This window comes from Conger conger, chromosome 2, assembly GCF_963514075.1.
Source record: "Conger conger chromosome 2, fConCon1.1, whole genome shotgun sequence".
NCBI classification, from domain to species: domain Eukaryota; kingdom Metazoa; phylum Chordata; class Actinopteri; order Anguilliformes; family Congridae; genus Conger; species Conger conger.
In genome coordinates this window covers 43,753,461-43,775,308 of record NC_083761.1, presented here as the reverse complement: position 1 = coordinate 43,775,308, position 21,848 = coordinate 43,753,461, and the positions used below count along the sequence as shown (strand labels likewise).

Sequence of the window (21,848 nt, the reverse complement as noted above, 5' to 3'; positions counted from 1 at the left end):
TGAGATTACAAAGAAAAGTTTGTGCGCATAACCTGTCAGTAGCAATAAATAGCCATTTGCTAGTGCACAAGCAATTATAAAGAATTTCTTCTCTGTGGGATTTTCCCTTGGTATTACACCAACAGAACAACATGGTAATGTCACACATCATGTACAGTCTTGTTCTCCAGTTAGCCAGGTAACCAGCTTTGTTACAGTGCTTAAGTAGCACGCTTCCACATTATGTAGCTGTCTTTTGAAACACCAGAAAGGAAAGGGGAAAATCACCTAAACACTGAACCTCGAACGTCCGCCTTGTTTGAGTCCTGCAAGAGAAAGGGGCAATGCCAATGCGCCCTGTTGCTTGTCTGTCTGCTGTCTGTCTGTGTGTTGTTGTAAGTTCTCTGAGGAAAAAATACCACTTGGGCCAGATGGAGTCCAGTCTGTCTGTTGCTGTGAGAAAAAGTGAATGGGACAATAAGAAGCACTTAAATGACCAAGCAAAAATACACTGTCAAAACACACATAAATTGCATTGCTTACAGGAAATATGGCTTCTAGTGTAGTCTACGCTAAGTTATTTGGCCAAAGTTTGTTTATCATGTTGTTGTTTTTTTACCATTATGTTGTTTTGTTTGGCTCCTTGCATGCTTTAAATGTAGCTTACTTGAGCTATAAAAGTTTTTAGTTGTATGTAGCACTGCTGATCCTCCTAAGAATGTTATTTGCGTGATATTGTTTGTGATGTGTGCCTTGTATATTCAGATTTCACCTGCCCATGTTTTTGCTCATAGATTATAGCATGTCAACAAGACAGGGGATAACTTAACTTGATTTGACACAAGTGTCATGCATTATCTGTTATGAACAGGAAATTATAGAAAATATTTAAAGGCAGTGATGAAAAAATGGACATACAATGCAAAAGCACTGTTTTAGTACTCTATGAAGGGATTGTACATGGTTTTCAAGTATTGTGGGTATGATAATGTGTAAAGGCATCGTCCCACACTATTTCCTTGTGTATAACTAACTACAATGTTTTACGTGTTCACAAGGACTTTAAAATTATGGGCTTTGAGCGTGTTCACGTGCAAATGACAAAACTTTTAATTTTACCCTTTTACTTCTTAAGAATCTAATTTAAGCTCCCTTTTGTGTATTCATTTGACTTTGAAATGGCTCATTCTTTGGCATGTTGTGTTTTCTCATCAACCATTAGTGGAAATTGCAGCGTTTAGCCCCCAGACCGCTTTGCTTCTTTGTGATTGAGGCTGAACTCTTCATACGGTGTCCCAACATGATTTTGCCGCGTCTGTTTTTAATCACCTAGTGACTGTTTTGTTTGTTCAGACTCTGAACGGTGTCACCATGTGCCCAAGGGCAGAAGTTTTCTCCTTCCCCGAGTGCTTCAGCACTGGCAAAGACCACATAAGAGCTGGATTTCAATCTCATTTCGAGCAGTTTACAGGGACAGTTAAGGCACTTTGGGGGCTCAGCTGATCAATCTCCATTCTTCTAAAGATAAAGCCCCCTCTCCCCCCGAGAGCCTGGATGTTATTAGGGGAATATTACATATTCATTTGTGTCAGACATCTGTTTTTGCTGGCGCCCGATCAGGTTAATCACAGACGGGGGCCTTGATGCAGGGGAAAGAAATTCCCCCAAGCTGTAGAGTGCTGTGGTGAAATTAGCTTCATTGATCAAATCCAAACCTTCAAGTTCTTTGCAATTTCTGCCTCAGACAGGTAAGCCACAGCGGTTCACTGTGGGATCCCAAAATTGAAATGAAAGAATCAGCAAGTGCCCTGGTGTGCCCTGTGTAACATTCAGTCTCAATGGCTTATAAATGAAGAGGCAGTCAATATGGTTCAGTCTACATGTTCAAATAGCTCATTTTCCATAAGATGTACCTGCACAAAACAAATTCACGGAGGTTTGGATAGCTGAGGTTCAGGAGCAGGACCACGCCTCAATCACTCCCCTTCCGTGTAAGCCCTATAAGAAACCGTTCTACCCACCATGCCTGTTCGCACTCACTAATTTCTGTTTTACACGCCCCGCCCTCCTGTCGTTCTTCCTCTCCCTTTCTCACTCTCCCCCTCTATCTACCTCTATCTACCACAAGGTCCAGTGGTCAGGAGCTATGGAGAATCCTTCACTGAAGTCTTCCCCCCACACCACCGACTCATCACCCATACCACTATTTATTGCTCTTAATCGCAAATATGTGCTCAATAAACATACTTGCTTGTATTCAAGTGATGGTGTGGCCCTTAGCTTGTGAAAACCCACTAAACATAAGGGACAATATATAGACGTTCAAATTAAGTTGGTAATTGTGAAAATTAGTCACACTGTTATTCAAGTTCTGTTTTCTACCTATGTATTAATGTGACATTTTCATATGTAATTGCTTTCATATGGAATTGAGAAATCCACAGGGAACTCACAGAAAGTGGTTTTCTTTCAGATAAATATTTATTGGTCCAATATTGATTGCTGTTAGTCCACAGACAAGTTTGTTTTGATGTTAACAAACATGATTGTCATGCAGCAAATATGCTGATGCTGTGGTTGATGTCACCTCCAACTTAGCTTGCATGAAAGTGCAATGATTCCTGTTTCCAGATCTACTTGTGGTTTTGGATTTCATTGATGTGTATAAATGCCTCTTGTTCTTTTTGTAACATCATCATTTGTAATGTTTTGTTTTTATTTTTATAATATGGATGCCTTTCCCAAAAACATTGAGAAACAAACTCAGGCACACCACTGTTGGTGATGTTCTGATCAAATGAATTCATTATTATACACAAAAGCATCCCACTCAAGGATAATATGTGTGATATTTTGTCAAGCAAAGGTTCAAAGTTCACATTGCATCTCAAGGCTTCCAAGGGAAATCACTCAAACTTCAAAGGTTATGTTTCTACCTCACTTGTACAGCTTGTAAGCATTGAACAAATCTGTTTGCCATTCATCCCTTAAATTCTTCATCAAATTCAGCTTTGAAACTTCACTTCCAGGGTGCCTCAACTGGGCTGTGCATAATCATAATCATCATTTTACCTTTGTGAAATCTCAAATATATATACAAAATTATATGTATATTCTTATTTAAAAGCAGTACTGAATAAATGATTATATATTGTTTTAAACATACGTTTTGTGTTTCTGTTTGATATTCTTTACCGGTGCTCTATGTCGCTATATTGGCCAATTTGAATTTTAATCAATTGAATTTCCAGCAATGACTGAAGCAGCATAAACTTCAGATCTTCACTTCCACCAAATTTCCACTCCAAGCCCCTTACACTGATCCTGCCCTAGACTCCCACTACCTGGATCCCACCACCCCTCACCCCATGGATATCTCCCCGGGACCCCCCAGCTTATTCTGTCCCCCTGCTGGTCATGGACCCTCCTTCTTTAAGCATGAGTGGCCAGTCAAGGCATGGAGGAGCCTCCAGCCTTTCCCATGACACCTTAATCCAGCCAGGCCTGGCTGTGCCGGGAGGCTGGGCAAGGGTACGGGCTGAGGAGGATTACTGCCACTCTCCTCTGCTCACGCTGCCCTGAGCACGGAGACAGTGCCGCCGTTAACCCCTTCACCCCTGGCGGAGCCCTCTGCACCTGCCTGATTGAGGGGGGCCCCTCCAAAACATAAGCAGCCGTATGAGAGAGAGGGGCCATACTAGCTATGCTGCACCTGGGGATTGATTGACAGGAACGGGAGCCTAATGCAATGTGACAGGCCAAATCAAACCCCTATTCTTCGGAACATTCTGGGCTCTAACTCCTGGCCTCTCCTCTTCCCGATTCCCCTAACTACATTACCTATGGTAATACAGGAAGGTTAAATCAAAAGTTGAGTGAAACTATTATCGCTAGCCGTACGTATATTTATGATCCGATAATCCAACATGACCACAAATCCTCCTTTCAAATGAACGCCTGCCCTTCTCTCCTCCTTCCTCTCTCCACTCCACCGTCAAACCGGGTGGCACACCTGCGCCATGCTCCTCACGCAAACGCCCGCTCCTCGCTAATTGATTTGTAATCATCCAGCCCAAGCTTGCTTTCATCTGTCGGAGGAAGGGTCTCTGGGTCTCCGGCTCTGCCCGCCACACAGCGGTATTCGCAGCACAGCTGCAGGTGTTTCACCCAGGGCGAATACGTCAGAAACAAAGCACCCCCGCACACGCGTGTGTGTGTGGAGCTGTTTATGCCCTGCAGCCTCGTGGCCCTGCGTTCTTGATCTCCGGCCCTGGTGTCAGTCCTCTCTGTAATCAGTGACCACCCCCTCCTAATCCCAAAAAAGCCACGATGACTGATGAGCACTGAGCAGGACTGCATACAGGGGACAGACTAATTGACAATAATATTCCCCCCTCTGTAAACATCCTGTTCAGCTCAGCATTCAGTTGGATGGAGCAAATATAGAACACTCGGGTGACAGGTTTCTCTACATACAGTGCCTGCAGGTGCACACTGGGAATACCCACTGGGGTGAAAATAAGGTCTGTGGTAATTACCCAAGATTAAAGTGAAGCAGAGCAACACAGAAAACCAGACAACATGGAAAAACGTCTGTGCAAAGCACTGCAAGAGCTGGTGGCATAATTAATGGCTGTGGCAGGTTCCCCTTCCATTCACTCAAAACAACAAACAGAGCATCCTCTCTCTGTCAAACTCTTTCTCTCTCATACACTCATATGGCTCGAGACTCATACAGCTCGAGGGAGATAAGACGCTTCATGAACCACAAGCTTTTCATTCTTCGTGTTTGTGAAGACAATCACCTCATTATTCCATCTCAGAGAATGTAATTAATCAAAACTTTCACCAATAATGCTACCACTAATTGCTACTCATTAAAAGTTTGCCTTCGCGCACACTATCAGGCATAATGAAAGAAACCTTTACTTCGCAAGAAGCTCATAATATTGACACCACTTCTCCAATGAATTTAATTGCAGTCAAGTTCCTTGGAGGGTATGGTGGTGAGGTGGTGGTGCGACCCGGCTGACACATCTCCCTTTCCCCTTGGGGCGAGGGCTGTCCCAACAGACAGAGGTGAGGCCACCGCTGCATGAGTGTTGTCTGTTTAGATTATTGCCTCCAAACCCTTGCCAAAATCCCCCCAAAGCATGAGGATTAACGCTCACTTATGTCCTTGGAATTCAGAGGGGGTTCCAGAGTTTCAAGAAGCACTGGGCACTGGTATGACTCCAACAGACCAGGGTCAAATATATAATTGTTTTGGAGTCAAATGCTTGTCTACGCTTTACTGAGCTTGTCTGGTGACTTGGAAATACTATGAAGTGAAATACTCTCAAAAGGTGCAAACCCCACCTTCAGCTCCTCTTGGTTGGTTCAATTGCACCAGGCAAGATCAATCAAGCACAAAAAAGTATTTGAAAACATTTAACCCAGGTCTGACTTCAGTAACAACACTTCAATTTGAGGAGTTTTGAGGAGTTTGCCCTCTCAGGAGTGTCTAGAGCAGTGGTCCTCACTTCTGGTCCTGGAGACCCACAGGGTGTGCTGCTTTTTGTTTTCGCCTTAATATCAGCAACCAATTCAGACCCACGAAACCAGGTGATGTGAGTTAACTGTATAATTACCTGCTTCAATTGATCAATTTCTGAGTAACAACAAAAGCCAGCACACCCTGCGGTTTTCCAGGACCAGGAATGATGACCACTGGTCTTGAGCCACTACAATCTGTGGCAGCCTCACCAGGGAATTACAGACATGTGCCTCCACACATCAGATAGGAGAGAAAGCAAAGGGACATTTAGCCCACCGGAGAGAGAGAAAGGAGCTTCCCTGTGATGAAGGCATCATTGAGCAGCCTTCTCATTGGGGGTGGTCCTCTTCTTGAGCTGAAAGGAGAGAGGTCTCCTCTCTTGGACAGACGGGAGAAGAGTGGAAGAGGAGAGAAGGGGAGAGAGTTGAGGACCTCTCATTGGGTTGTGTGTTTGGGGGTGGGTGAGGGGGGTGTAGCCCCCAGGGCCTGTTTGATTTCCCTGCCATGGCTGCTGCTGCTGTTGTTTTAAATGAAGTCCTAAAGCCTTCATTTCCCTGCTGCCCTCTGTGAACAGACGGTCCCGAGGAGTTTGCTGACTGTTTCTCACGCAAAGCCCAGTCCAGGAGATGTGCGTCTACGCAGGGGTGAGGAATCTGTGAGAGGGCTGCTGGGGGTGTGCGACAGAATATGTATGTTTGGGGGGCGGGGGCTCCAGTCCAGCACTTGTCCCAGATGATTTACAGCATGTGCGGAGTGTTCATGGAGAGCAGGGTGGCAGATGGGTGCTGTGCATGCCACTGCAGTCAGTTGCTCTGAGAGATGAAGATTAATAGTGCTGAAACACAACTCGACGGGAGGGGGGGGCGGTGCAAGGGTTTCGAGACAGCCCCTCTCACGACAGGGCTGTTTCAGTTCAAGCGTAGGGAGAAATAACTTCCTCCAACACAGTGCAGCGTCGTATGTTCATCCGTATGCAGTCCACACTTCTCTGAGGGCACCCAGCAGCAGTGTGAGACTGTGCTCAAAGTATCACCCACAGAAATGGTAAGTCGTACTGAATGAGAACATGTTCGGGGAAAGTGGTTCAGGTGTGCGTGTTTTCTGCAGAGTGAGGCTTTTTGTGGAGACCCCCCTCCCCTCCAGTCCTTGCACCTTTCCTGCTCTGCATTCCATGTTACAGTCTATAACTCACTGTGCTTCCCGGTGCTAGTGAAGCGCTTCCTGTCACATCGTACAATTATCAAGATGGACGGGCCCTCTGCGGCAGCCTCAATAAATCACCCCGCAGCTCTGCCCAGACCGCTCCCAACCTGTCACTCCTATGGGGAGCCCCGCAGGGACACATTCTTACTGCTTGGTATTCGCCACACCACTCACACAACTGTGTGTGTGCGTGTGTGAGTGTGTGTGTCTGTGTGTGTGTATGTGTATGCCTGTGTGTGCATGTGTTTGTGTGTGTGCGTGTGTGTGAGGGTGTGTGTGTGTGCATGTGTGTATGTGTATGCCTGTGTTTGTGTGTGTGTGTGCGTGTGTGTGAGTGTGTGTGTGTTTGCAAGTGTGCGTGTGTGCATGTGTGTATGTGCAAGTGTGTTTGTGTGTGTGTATGTGTGTGCGACTGTGTTTGTGTGTGTGTGTTTGTAAGTGTGATGGTCTGCGTTAGTCTTTGCAGGAGTATACATTAATACACAGACATTATGTATGTGAGTGTGTGCAGGATGCCAGTGTAGGGTGGTGCAAGTACCTGTGTAGGCTGGGTAAGTCACTGGCCATGTTTGCTTAGTGAGGTCAACCGGGCAGGTCTTGAACCCCCTGGGGACTAGACATTTTATCTCCCATCTCTTCCCTGCACCACACACACACACCCAACATAGCACAGATAATAATCAGTCCATTGTGGAAACCGCAGAGAAGCATTTTTAATGAGATTGCCAGTCGCCGGCTTTCTACCTGATTCCCTCAGTGAACAGGATTTTTTTTCTAGTTCAGGAGAGTGTTATAGTGCTATGTTTGAGGGAATCTAAAAGAAGATGGGCGACCGCAAGACACTTCTGAGGCTGGGGGGGAAATGGACCCCACTCTCAGCCCAACGAAAGTGTGGAAAGAAAAATAATAAAGAGAAGGAAGAACAATGAAAAAGAATAAAGGAAATACAGCATTGGGCTGGCATTTGGAATGTAAAATGACTAACGCAGCTGCACAACCCATAACAAGCACACGCACTGCCCCAAGCCACAAGAGACTTGAGTTCATTTTTTTCCTCAAGAGGCCTGAGATGGGAGGGGTTTTTGGGGATTGGCAAGAGCAGAACATGGAGGGGAAGGGGATGATGCCTGCTGACACCAGGGACCCGAGGTGGGAGGAGGAGAGCCTGGGGTTTATGGTTCAATATCCCATTCTGAATGAGAGGTTCACAACATTATCGTGAAAACGCCTGGACTTCAAAGCAGAATCACAGAGCGAAGCCTTTGAGAGGTACAACCTCCAGAACTTGAGTGTCTGCATGCACAGGTCTCCTTAATTGCTGTTGTTTTCGGTGGGTAAACCATGGTTGAGCATGTGCTCATGGAATGCTCAGACAAGGCGCACACTGACCAGGTAGAAACTGCTTTCTCTTGCGGATCACGTCCGCATTGACTTACCTTGATCTGGCCTGAAAGTGGTACGGCTTGTTATCCTGACAACAAGCTCAAACCTAAATCCACTGGGGGAAAAGGGGGGTCTAAAGACCAGTCCAAACCAGTCCAGCCTTGACACACAAGGTTCACAGTCAACACTGTCTGTACTCCAACTATCACTGCACTGGTATAGCACCATGCGTCTATTTACTACAAAACCAGACTACTGGTATTTATACATTCAGACCATTTGGCAGGTAAATCACATAATAATCACCTCATGTTATCATTTCTCAACTGGAAAAGACAGTACAGGTTGAGACAACATTGCAATTCTTTAAAAGCACTGAAAAGGTCATTGTGTCACTTTGTTTGTCATGTGAGTGCTCACATTAACTAATAACCAACAGACATAATGATGTCATATGCTCGAACAGCATGACAAAGTAATCTTGGCTCAATGACAACATCTATGTGACTCAATTCCATGGTGCAAAAATGCACCCCATCCTGACCATGTGTCCCCCCCACCCTCCCCAGCCTGCTAAAGCCCCGAGATATCCCTCCCTCTGAGGCAGAAGGCTGGGAAAGAAGTGAAGAGGCCGTTCCCATGAGCCTCCTGCACCCTGGTAGAAACACCTGGAGCACTGCTCATGCAGGGGTTTACATTGCTGCTTGGGCACTCTGATAGAGACCGTGTGCCCCTGCTGCTCAGTATCTGTGTTTTAAAGCGCCTCTCTCACTCATTTCTCATACACACACAAAGAGTCTTGTTACGCTTCAGACTTGACCTCCATTACCAGCACAAACAGCCCTCCCAGACTAATCAACAAGCGCAGCCCTGATAGCAGAGGATGTTGCCAACTCTGAACTCGGATCATTCAACCGAGAAGGGCAGCGTTACACAAGAATCATTCTTTATGCTAGCAATTAGCATGTTCTGTTGGTCTCCATGACACTTAAATAAACATAATACTCTGCAGGCTGCCTGGTGTGAAATCTGGTGTGAAATCCAGCTATGACCAGCATGAACTGACCAGCTACTGCTTTTTCAAAACATAGCTTGAACTGGTCAAACCATGTTGAGTATGGAGGTGGTCTGAACTGGTCAACCAGCTATCAGCTGTTTCAAAACCTAGCTTGAGCATTTAATGAAATTAACTCAATTGTAACTTAAAAGACAGAGGAACACTTGCCAAAAGCATTGTCATCACCATGGCGCTGGTTGGGGGCTGTTTACACATAGCAGAGGAGGGGGAACCGGGCTTCATGGGGGTGGATGGTCTTCTATTGCACTCAGGTGCGGAGGAGCCACTGTTCCCAGGTGGTATGGCTGAGGGCAGGATGGAGAGGGAGCATGTTTAAGTGAGTGTGTCATGGTGTCTACCGCCAGCTGCGTGATCTGTGATCCCAGAGCTCAGTCGGGTCTGAGAGCAACTCTTCAGGATCACACAGGGCGTGTGTCTTCAGGGCAGGTATTTCACCACCGCTCCCAAAACACGGCTCCCTGTGTGGGCGCACCTCTGCCTCTTCTTCAATGATGTTTTATTAAATTTGGAAAAAAACTATACAAAATAAATAGTCTGAATACAAAAATGTAATTCACCCTCACCTGCACCGAGAGAGCTTATGAAATATTGCGTTTGCACCCTGTGAGCTGTTTGTCTGAAATTGTGCGAAAGGACAAAGGTCTCCAGACCACATTCCCACAGCATCCACATTTTCAAAACCGGACACCGCTTTAATTTCCTGGGTCTCTGACTACCAAGAGTCATGACTTTAATGCTGAATATTGGTAGATAAAAGGTAAATACAAATATAGAAATGCTGAAATTGTATGACCCCCTTAGGCAACAAAGCAGTAATCTTTCCATCATATAGTTTATATTATGGCAGTGTTGGTCACCCAGTTGAGACAGGATTTCCAGGTCACAATGAGCAGCGAGTGCAGTCTGTGCGATCCCCCACACCTGGACCCAGAGGGGGTAGAGCAGCGCTACATGGGAAGGTCTGCCAGAGTCCAGGGCCTGCCCCAGGCGTAAGCTGCGAAAGTTGAAAGATGCCCTGTCGCTTCAGGACAGATTATGCTGACTCCTGCGATCTTCATACAGATGTACATACATCATACATCACGCACTGAGATACTGCTGGGGCTTCTCTCTTTTTGTCCCTGTGGCTATCTGCTCCCTCTGCTTCTTCCTCACCCACCCAGGGGAAATGTTATGACTGCTGAGGAACGCAGGCAGTGGGAAGCAAGAAGCAGCTTGAAAAGCAACAGTTTGAGGCATGGAGGAAAAAGGGCCCCTGCTAAAGAATAGTAGCCTGGAGAGACAGCGCATCACATAGCACAACTTGTGTCTCTCCTCACTGATGGCTCTGTGGGGTAAACATCAACATGCAATCAAAGGGAACTGTAACCATGTCAGAGAGAGCCACGCTGCACCCCCCCCCCCCCCCAATCTGCCCTAGAGGGACTGCTGTGGTTTTAGCTTTGTTTTTCCCAAGGCCCTACTCCTCTGATGAGCACAGAGCAGCAGAGGAGTGAAATGTCCAGGTCCACTCAATTGTACAGACAGCATCTGCCTACCTGAGGAGCCATTGTTGAGGTTTCTGAAAACATTACAGGCTAATGCCAACTATCAATGTTTCCCTTTCAAATATTCAATCAACCAAAATGGTGACAAGCAGATTAACAAATAACTTGACGCCTCTCTCATCTGCATGGCAAGATTTCTCTCTTTCTGTGGAAAGTTTGATATCACATTTTGCTCATCTATGTCCGCAGGCAGAAGTAGCAGCATGACTGAAAAAGGTTATGTTCCAATACCAATATTAGGAAACTGGGTTAATTGCACAGGTCATGGATTGCAAGAGAGTTGACAGTGATGTTTTCCAGAGTCTTCTGACTGTTCCATTATGTCATACCTGTATCTCCATCAAAATAATTACAACTATACCTTATCAAAAGCTCAGATTACTGCAAATAATTAATATGGTGGTAGTACATTTCAATGCCATTTGGTTTTTTAATTGCTTGCAGTATAAAAAACTAATGGACACTGCTTATCCTAAAAACTAACCCTAGCATAGTAAAAAGTACCTCATCAAGGATGTGAAATGGTTGGCTCCATAGTTAATAGTTCCAGTAAAGGGGCTAGCCACTGTTTACAGTGGTTTGGCACCATTTTCTTAGTTGTGCCAGGTGTAGGGTGCGTTTATGTTGGCCAGGGTTCCTTGAGTCGTTGCATTAGTTCCTCTAAAAGACATACCAAGTGCCAACAGGTTCAGTAGTTTTCATTGAGAGTATTTTTATATCATCTCCAGTACTGTAGTGTGAAAAACTGCAAATGGAATGTAGGGGAGGGCAAAAGTGCTGTGGTTCGAGAATTGTAATTGGTGATGTATAAAAGAAAACTTTAATGTTATTGCAAATTTGGAGAAGTAAATGTATTGTTGCATCAAAATAAAGATATGATATTATAGGTTTTACTTACCAGATCAAGTTTTTGTTTATTATAGCCGCAGACATAATAAAGTGAGAGAAAAACTTATATGAGCCGCAGAGAGAAACAAATTAAGACATAAAAACAGCAACCATTTTGCAGGTAAAATCAATGAGGTCTATGGAAGTTTACAACTAACCTTTCACAAATGTATTACAGAAACTACACTTGCCAAATTACAAAGCAATGTTATGTTTTCTTACATTGAAGTAACTTAGCCTTGTGTTTCTTCATCTTCAGCTCATATGTCATTAATGTTACGCTACCACAAAGTCAAATTATGCTTGCGTTACGCAAATGCAAATCCTTCCTCTAACATTTATTTCGTATTTCACATTCACTTCAAGAAACCTAGGAAATAATGAGCTGGTTTCACAGACACAGATTAAGCTCAGTCCGAGACTAAATTGAGTTTTCTGTAGATAATCTCAATTCAAAATTGAGTTTAGCCTAGAACAGTGCTACTCAACTCCATGTCCTTTTACATCAACCATGCGCTACGTGACCTGATTTCATTAATTAGCTTATTAACTAAACCAAACAGGTAAAATAATTAATGAAATCAGGTGGTGTAGCACAGGGTCGGAGCAAATACCTTCAGACACTGCAGCCTGCAGAACAAGTTGAGTAGTGCTGGACTAGGACTAGGCTTAATCTGTGTCTGTGACACTGGTACAATGTGTAGCACTGCTTTGGAATATAATTTATTTTATTGCGGGTTTGGATGCAAGAAAATGTATAAGTAATAGAAGAAGAAAGAAGATAAAGAAGAAACACTTGGCTAAATAGCAGAGATTTACAAGAGGTGAGGGGGTACAGAAGTTAATGTTTCCAAAGACTTTGAGTCTGTCGTCATTATGGTAATTCAGGTGAGAAACCCCGAAAAATCCTCTACTGGTATGCCCCGCCAACATCTAACTTGCCTGATGTCATATTTGCCGCCCAAATCCCCGATAACCTTGAGTGATAGAAATCTAAAGCTAAACTTTTTTTAGTTGACAACAACGACACCTGTAGGAAATGGTATGTCCATAGTGCACTTAAATACTTCTTGCGATGGCTGTTTTATGGCATCAAACGACTTCAATAGCCGTTCGCAAACAAAAAAAAAACCCCAAAAAACCTGAATGTAGAATAGAGCTATCTGTTCTAGACTGCAATATTGTATTAGCTAATACACATACATTTTCGATTCAGGCAGTTACGACACACCAACAACCACGCTAACGTTAGCTATAATGTGAAATCCCAGTGTGTTATGTTCCTTAAGCTGTTCGTTGAACTAAATGTTAGCTAAATTCATAATACATAAATGCACAATGTAGATAAAAATTCCACCTTCGGTGTATTTCTCATAAGTCAAGTAACAAGACCGTTCTCTGCGTTTCTGCTTGTTAGGGTTTTCTTTTCATGCAGGCAGACGTCAGCCTCGCTGAGGTCCTCTTTGGTGACGATGACGTGTAACTTTCAGATCCGTCAGCTAACATAAGGCAAGCGTTTGGTTTTTGGTTTAGCTGCCTAGGTGGCTAGCGACGATTAGCTGGAATTGATGATAACGTTACTATTTTAAGAAAATCAAAGAAGCAGTTGCATTTTTCTGGGATCACCTTTGTCAGAGCACCACAACAATGGAGACACTCTATCACCAGACAAACAAGTATGTAGCCTACTTCGCTTGCTGGCCTGGAAACTACGTAGTTAGCTAAATTAATCGTTTAGCTGAGAGTAGTAACGTTATATTCTGCGTCTTTGTATGAAGGCAACATTAACAGTTAGCTAGCTACCTTGTTTGCTTGTCAATGAGCTAGAAGTAACAAGTTGGCTATAGAAGTCAATATTGATTAAATATGCCGTCAAACTTTAGACAACCAGCGAAGTGAATTGGTGGCTAGTTTAAAAGAATTGTTCTGAAGATGGTTGACGAACTTAGCTAGTTAGTTGGGAAACAAGCTGTCCTTTTTCTTTTAATATATCATTCATCGCAAAATATTTTTTTCCGAATGGTTAACTTCCCAAATGGTTGTTGTAGATTTTAGTCAGTGGCAAACCCTGCTGCCGTGGCGTTAACTTCCTCATTCTGAAAGTATACTATTCACTTTCGATTATGATGACATGAAGGCTAACATACCTGAGTTAGCGTATGTGAAATTAGTGAGATCTATAACATTTATTTTGCCTTTTAGAATTGTAACTAGGGTTAGTATTTTACTATAAGTAGTAATTACATCTTCACCTGTCATTCAGTTAAATTGTCCATAACTAAAGCACCTAGCATTATCTGTGAAAGAAGCCTCCTGTTGATTGCTTCCGGAATACTTTTTTAAATCGAAACCATAACTTCACTAACTGTGGCGTAGTTAGTTCATCTGGTGTCGCCCTCACCCGTCAAACACAATGGTGGAGACCGTCCACAATGTGTATTTCATTGATCTTCACTGTACCTGACTAATATATACCTTTGGTTAATCTGTCATTTGCAGAGAAGTTAACCATTTACTGCTTCTCCTCTAACAGACAGATCCAAGAGGTGCAGTCCAACATGGGGCGTCTTGAATCAACAGAACGAGAATACGTCCACTGTGAGTTAGACAAGAGCACATCAAACCAATAACTGATATTAATATGTATGTATACAGTGGCAGAAAGTATTCGGACCCCTTCACTAGGTTTATTTTTAAATTGATAAAATTCCCAGACTCTAACTAGAATTGGCTGTCTGCCAGGAAGAATGGGATAAACTGCCTAAATCCAGGTGTGCAAAGCTTGCAGAGACTTGCCCATAAAAGACTTCAAGCTTTAATTGCGGCGAAAGGGTCTGCAAAGTACTGAATTAAGGGTCTGAATACAAAACATTTTTTTCACTCATTATGGATTATTGAGTGTAGATTGGGCTATTTTATCCATTTAAAATTAAATCTACAACAGTGTGCAAAAAGTAAAGGGGTCTGAATACTTTCTGAAGTCGATATTATGTATAGGTGCAGGTTGTCACTTTGAATTTGTAAGTTGCTTTGTGTAAGGGCATCTGAATAATGAACATTATGATGAAAATGTAACAGCAAGCAGCAATTCCCAAGGTCCCTAGTGGAACATTCTGGAGTAGAACGCTCCTGTCCGGCACGAGAACACGGTCCCACGCCGGTGGGGCGAGTACTGCTGACCCAAACCTTCACGACTGGACCACTATGCTGGAACTACAGGTGCCCTTAGCTATGATCTAGCAGGGGCGGGGAGTCCGTCCAGTGCCTTTTTATTCCGGAAAGTGTCAAGGACAAGGCGACATGGCTCAGGCAGTAAGAGCAGTCGTCTGCCAGTCGGAGGGTTGCCGGTTCGATTCCCCGCCCGGGCTGTGTCCCTGAGCACCCCCATTTGCTCCTGACGAGCTGGTCAGTGCCTTGCATGGCAGCCAATCGCCGTGTGTGTATGAGTGGGTGAATGAGAAGCATCAATTGTCCAGTGCTTTGGATAAAGGCGCTATATAAATGCCAACCATTTACCATTTAACATACTTGTGGTAGGTTGGGCTAGAAATCACCACCAAAACCCCCCACATTCAGCACAAGTAACTTTATGCCTTGCACTGACTGAATGAAAAAAAAACACAACAGGCCTGAATGCAAATAACTTAAACATGTTTCATTAAATTACACACACTTTCCTAATTCATGTTTTAATGGAAGAGATTCCACTTCCACTGGATGTTCCCATGTCACTTTCAAGGCCTTTCAATTGATTGCATAAGATCAACACTGTAGAAAAGTTAAGCCTCAGTTTCACACAAAGGTTGCCAACAAAAAGCTTTGTGATTGAATAAATACAGTGTTTGGGATCATTGCCTTGCGGCGGGATGAAGCACTGTCCAGTGGGTTTGGAGAAATTTCATTGAACTTGAGCAGATGAGCTACTTCTGTACTCTTCACAATTCATTCTGCTGTTGTGATCAGCAGTTACATGATCAATGAAGGCAAGTGAGCGAGCACCTGTGACAGCCATACATACCCAAACTATAACACCCCCACTGCCATGTTTTGCAGGTGAGGGGGGGTGCTTTGGTTCTTGGGCAATTCCTTTCCGCCTCCACACTTTGCTTGTGTCATCACTCTGATACAAGTCAATCTTGGCCTCTTCTGCCCAAGACCTTTTTCCAGAAGTCTGCAGGCTCTTTTTGGTACTTCACCCACTGTAACCTGGCCATCCTGTTTTGCAGCTAACTAGTGGTTTACGTCTTGCAGTATAGCCTTTGTAGGCCTCTTAGTGAAGTCGTCTCTACTCACACATCCATTCCATCCTGCCTCCTGAAGAGTGTTTCTGATCTGTTGGACAGGTGTTTGAGGGTTTTTCTTCATTATGGTGAGAACTCCTCGGTCATCAACTGTAGAGGTCTTCCTTGGACTACCAGCCCCATTGCAATTACTGAGCTCACCAGTTCTCTCCTACTTAACGATGTTTCAAACTGTTTATTGTGGTAAGCCTTTTGTTTGTCCTATGTCTCGACTGTTTTTTTTTTCTATTTTTTCATTTTATTTTTTCAGCTTCGTAATGACTTGTAGTGATTGGCACAACTCTGGTCATGTTTACCAACGCCAATAACCGACTCCAAAGGCAATCAAAATCCTTGAGTCAAGACTAGATACTGAAAGCTTTCTTATACCTACACCAAGGAAGCGATTGAGTACGCCTGACTAATCAAACAGCTGAGGAACCGGTTGTCCAATTACTTTTGGTCCTCTAAAAAGGATGCAATTCCTGCACAAATCACCCAATATGGATGCAACTGCCCCCAAATTAAAGGTGCCAGTCTATTCCATTTAGAATCTATTGTGCTGGAGTATAGAGCCAAAAGAACAGAAATTGTACCACTGTCCAAATACTTAAGGACTGCATTAACTGTGAATGAACAAAACAAAAACATAATGAACAAAAACATTAGGGTTCCATCACCTGCAGTGCTTTAACCCCTGATAAGAATATAGTAATCATGTTTGTTATACTACGGAGTCCCAATACTATTCATGTTACCTGAACAAAACAAGTAATATGCCTCTCTCAAAGGCGAAACACAAATTGAACCTATGCCCTCCAATCAGGAGCGCAGCACCCCCTGCTGTAGAAAGCGAGCAGCATATGCTTGTCTGATCTGTCCCTGCCCAGAGAGTTTGCAGGCCCCTTTGGTCGTGAGAGATGGCCTTCTGAAAATATGTTTACTGCTGCCGTCCACCTCCTTCCTCTCTGGCCAGCTTTCACTCCTGATTGGCTTCCGTGGTAGGGGCTCAGAGCCATCCTGGTGCCAGAGATAAAGCTGAGATAATGAGAACCAATCAGCCATGCATGACATCACCTTGCATGTCAGAAAGTGGCAGGATGCATCCGATTCACCAGCGAGGTCATGACGGGCGGGCCCAGCCCAAAGGAACTGAGATAAAGGTTTCCCACATGTTTCCCAAAATCAAGCGACTTCCTGAATTGGACTGATCTGAAAGGTCAGTCAAGGGCAGGAGCAGTGGCAAGGACTTGTTTCATCAGGCTCAAAATAAACATTTGAAATTGCATACATTTCAGCGGATCAGAAAAGACTATTACATTCCAGTTAGAAACCCTAACTTAAGATGTCATTAATAATGGAAGTGATATTGGGGAATCCTTGTGTGCCACTGCTATCCGAAGAATCTATCCGAAGAATCAGTAGCCAATTAAGGCCTTGAGAACAAGGTGTGGGTACTCTTTAGCCAGTGAAAGACTTTGAAATGTATCTCTCGTGCTGTAACACTGTGGCCCTCCTGGACTGGAGTTTGACACCCCTGCCCTAGATCTGTGTAGCACTGTATCACTGCTAAATGCACAATGTGTTTGCAGTACTGGAGAATGAACTGCAGGCTAGAATTGACCAGATCTTCAGCTACCTGGAAAGGCTGGAGATTCTGGCCAGTAAGGAGCAACCCAGTCGTCGGCAGAATGCTAAACTGTGAGTATTCCAACATTTTCCAGGCATTGGAGGCTTGTTTTAATCTCACATTTGATATGCAGTCCCCACCCAGATACATTTTTCCCATGTACTTTTCCTCAAAAGTTGTACTTTTCACCCCAGTGGAAGTCAAAACTCACAAATTGGAGTATGGACTAAGATCAGGTTCAAGTTCAAATGATTATTCTTTTCATCCCCAGACGAGTGGACCAGCTGAAGTATGACGTCCAGCACCTTCAGACCGCACTGCGCAACTTTCAGCAGTGGCGGTACATCCGTGAGACCCAGGACCGCGAGAGGGAGGAGCTGATGACCCGTACCTTCACAACCAACGTCAGTACAGTCAAACATGCCAGTAATTCACGTCTTCATTGCCAGTGTTTCACACCCACTGAGCTGCCTAACGTAACAGTATGCAGGTCACTAGGTCTGATATGGTAGAGCTGGTATTTAGTCAGCAATGTGTGGCTCACAGTCTACCCCCCAACACCCCCACCCCCCAGGATGCAGATACCTCGATCCCCATTGACGAAACTCTACAGTTCAACTCCAGTCTTCACTGCGCTCACAAAGATATGGATAACCTGCTGGGTAGTGGGAGCAGCATTCTTGATGGCCTGAGAGACCAACGGGGCTCCCTTAAGGTGCGATTCCTCCCACAATATTGACACTCCAAGCGGTATCCGGAAACCAAGTCTTTCCTGCCCTTGTTATCTGGGTGTGTTCACGGAGCCAAGATTGTCCTACTTGTGACAATTGGTAGAGAAAGTCATTCCAGCCCTTAATGTGTCCAAGTGCAGACCTGGGTCAAATAATACATTCAAATACATTTCTACGTGTTACTGAGCTTGTCTGGTGTATTGGAATCTATGAGAAAATGCATTGAGAAAGTATAGCGCCTTCTGGGACTCTTGCTTGGCTCAATTGCATCAGGCAAGATCAATCGAGCACAGAAAAGGATTTGAATCCAAAATTACTTCATATTTGACCCAGGTTTGTGCCTCTATGCATAGAGTATGAAAGTACCCAACTACTGATATATTCAGCTGCCTGATTGACTTGCCTGTTGCATGCATATAGACAGTGCAAGAGCTAGAATATGCAATAAAGTATATGTTAATGAAGGCTTAAAGTAATTTATTGAGTTTCCTTCCAAAGCCATGAAAAGTGGATAACGGACATGGAGAGTGCCAACTTATCTTGTGAACGTGCTAATAAGTTGAGGGATATATTCAAACTGTGGTTGTATTGAATGTAAGCTTCTGTGCTGATGCTTCCCCTCCTCACAGAACACTCATAAAAAGATCCTGGATGTGGCCAATATGCTGGGACTGTCAAATACAGTAATGCGCCTGATTGAGAAGAGGGCTTTCCAGGACAAGTTCATCATGATGGGTGGTATGCTGGTAACCTGTGTGGTCATGTTCCTTGTGGTCAGATACATCAGCTGAGCGCTTGCGAGCAGGCCCTTTTAAGAACTCTTTCTCTTGTCATCTCAACATTTACACATCAACACCTGAGCCATAAGAAGGGTTGGCAGGAGTCATCAAGAGTCGTTATGGGGACCAGATCCTGTATGAGACAAGTTGCAAATGTAGAACTGCAGACACGTGTTGGTTGGGATAATAAGGAAACAAAAGTCCAGAAGAGAAGAGCATCTATACATGAACGTTGCAGCGTTTCCCTGCCAATCTCTTCTCCTACAAGTTGGTGTGCTTACCAGTGAGTGACATCTGTGTACAGTTTAACTTAACAGGAATTTTGACAAAATCGCATCTACAAACCTCATACCTCTAGTAGTGTGATGTGACATTATAAACACCGATCAGCCACAACATTAAAACAATGTGCTTAAACCATACGCAGTATTGGTTACACGGTAACATAACCATGGGATCTATTTGAGTGAGTTTCACCACATGCAGTACCATGGATTCCAATGGAGGGATGAAGGGTGAAACTGATTAGATGCCCTGCATTTTAAAATATGGCGGGTGGTCTTTATTTTTTGTTGTGGCTGAACGGTGTATACTGTTGTTTTAAATTTGAGAGCACTTTGGCATAATTCGTCCATGGACCCAGTGAGTTTTCAGAGGTGACAAAATGAGACTAGTGAGAAAAAGTGGCTGATACCTATTGTTTTTTTGCTGATACCTGATTATAATTGCTGTGCTAGCTTATCAACACTTCAGTTCTCCCACATTATTTCATGATTATTATGTTATTATACATTCATGAATTTCCTTGTCAATCATTCAATGGTTTCTCTTATGATTTTGCCCAAATTCTTAAATGTAAGAATCTAACATGAAATGTGTCATGGTATGGATGTCCTGCATGGATCCATGATGAATTTTTTTTTAATGGATTTATTGGAACATTATTGTAATACCAACAATTGAACTGTACTGAATTTTATTGTTGAACAATGTTACCTGTGGTTACACAGAAATGGCCATCTTGAATTTGCAGCTAGGGGCTGGGATAAAGAAAAAACGGTGACCTTTATAAATAAGAGCCCTTAATGGTTAGGTCCTAAAGTACATTGTAAAATCAATATATTTGTAAATGAAGAATTTCGTGCCAAAGCACTCTGGGAACTGTCCCCTCCAATGATGAGACTGGTGTGAATGTATAACCCTGCTCCAAAGTGTGCAGCCCCATGCTATTAACAGTGCTGTTCCCAGGTTGTATTCTGTGATTTTTAGTCTGCATATGACGAATATTGAACAATTTCCCCCCTCAGTATTTGCTTGTGTGCACAGCTTAGCCCACAGGAAATTGGAAAAGTTATTACAACATCAAAGGCTAGTTTTACAGAACTATCCTATAAAACATTTATAATGGAGCATTTTTTACACCCACCTCTCAACTTCACTCTCCATTTACCTGGGTCATTATTGAACACCATCAGACCCATGAAGGGCAATTTCCCTTAAGATTAAACTTTCTCCTCATTACCATGACTTCCTACCTGAAATGAATAGATGAACAGCAGACTACACTTGTCTAATTGTAAAACCAAACTGCATTCCACATCCTAGAATTCTGTTCTGAAACTAAACAAAAATCTGATGCCCTTTTCACATAGCCTTACCTGGGAATGTTCTAATCTTATTGTTAGATTAGGGTCATGTGTTGGAGTTGGTCAGTTTGATAAAACACATGCACAAGATGGCTTATGCAGTACCTACAAAGATACAGAAAGCTGTAACAAGATGACAGAGCAAAACGGCTATGCCTAGTTTAAGCTTACAAAGTCTATCCTAGCTAGGATAAAGCAGACCAAACATAGGTAGCTATTGCGTTCTCAGTTAAACTGGGTAACGTTAGCTTAGTAGGTTTGGCAGGAGGCAAGTACCTAGGCTGGCTAACATAAGCTACCTCTGCATGTAAAAAATAAATGCTGCTGTAGCTACCAATAAATATTATGTGCATTTGAATATTGAATTTTACAGCTGATCAGGATCTTACAATGCGGTGCAGGTTCTCATTTGATCAAATCACTAGGTAATATGAGACTGAAAAAGCAAAAAACATTTTTAGTTCAATGAATTCAATTAAGAACTAATAGACTCAATGAGCACTTTATTAGGTATTTATTAGACAAATATTTTGGACTCAAGTCTTATGCTGCTGTAGCCTATCCACTTAGAGGTTTGATGTGTTGTGTGTTTAGAGATGCTCTTCTGCATACAACTGTTGTAATGCCTGGTTATTTCCGATAATGCTTCGGCCAGTCTGGCCCTTCCTCTGACCTCTCATCAGCAATGCGTTTTTTCCTGCAGAACTGCTGCTCACTGGATGTTTGTTTTTCCACACCATTCTCTGCAAACTCTAGAAACATTTGGACATGAAAATCCCAGGATATCGGCACAGAGATACTCAAACCACCCTGTCTTCTGGCACCAACAATAATTCAATGGCCAAAGTCACTTTCCTCCTCATTCTGACATTTGGTCTGAAAAACACACCTCTTCACCACATCTGCATGCTTTCATGCATTTATTTGCTGTCACATGATTGGCTGATTGAATATGTAATTTTCAGCGTTAACAAGCTGGTGTACAGGTCTACCCGATAGTGATCACAGTGAGAACACTGACAGCCGAAATACTGATTTAGTATGTAATCAGTGTAGTTATGGACAAATCTAAAGTCTGGTGTTCTGCTGATCCAACACCTATAGCTGTACTAATTCATGAATTACCTCAAAACCCCCCAACAAACTTAATCTCTAAATCCACGTTATT

The 21,848-nt window shown here is 43.5% G+C and overlaps 1 protein-coding gene across 1 annotated transcript; it reads left to right on the top strand.

Annotated features, from left to right (window-relative positions):
• Window positions 1-13,079: 13,079 nt before the first annotated feature.
• gosr2 (golgi SNAP receptor complex member 2) lies at window positions 13,080-21,038 on the top strand. Its single transcript, XM_061232047.1, has 6 exons — window positions 13,080-13,290; window positions 14,148-14,212; window positions 17,487-17,595; window positions 17,796-17,928; window positions 18,099-18,239; window positions 18,885-21,038. The coding sequence occupies exons 1-6, from the start codon at window positions 13,262-13,264 to the stop codon at window positions 19,044-19,046; spliced, it is 639 nt and encodes a 212-aa protein (XP_061088031.1). The 5' UTR covers window positions 13,080-13,261; the 3' UTR covers window positions 19,047-21,038.
• Window positions 21,039-21,848: the final 810 nt, after the last annotated feature.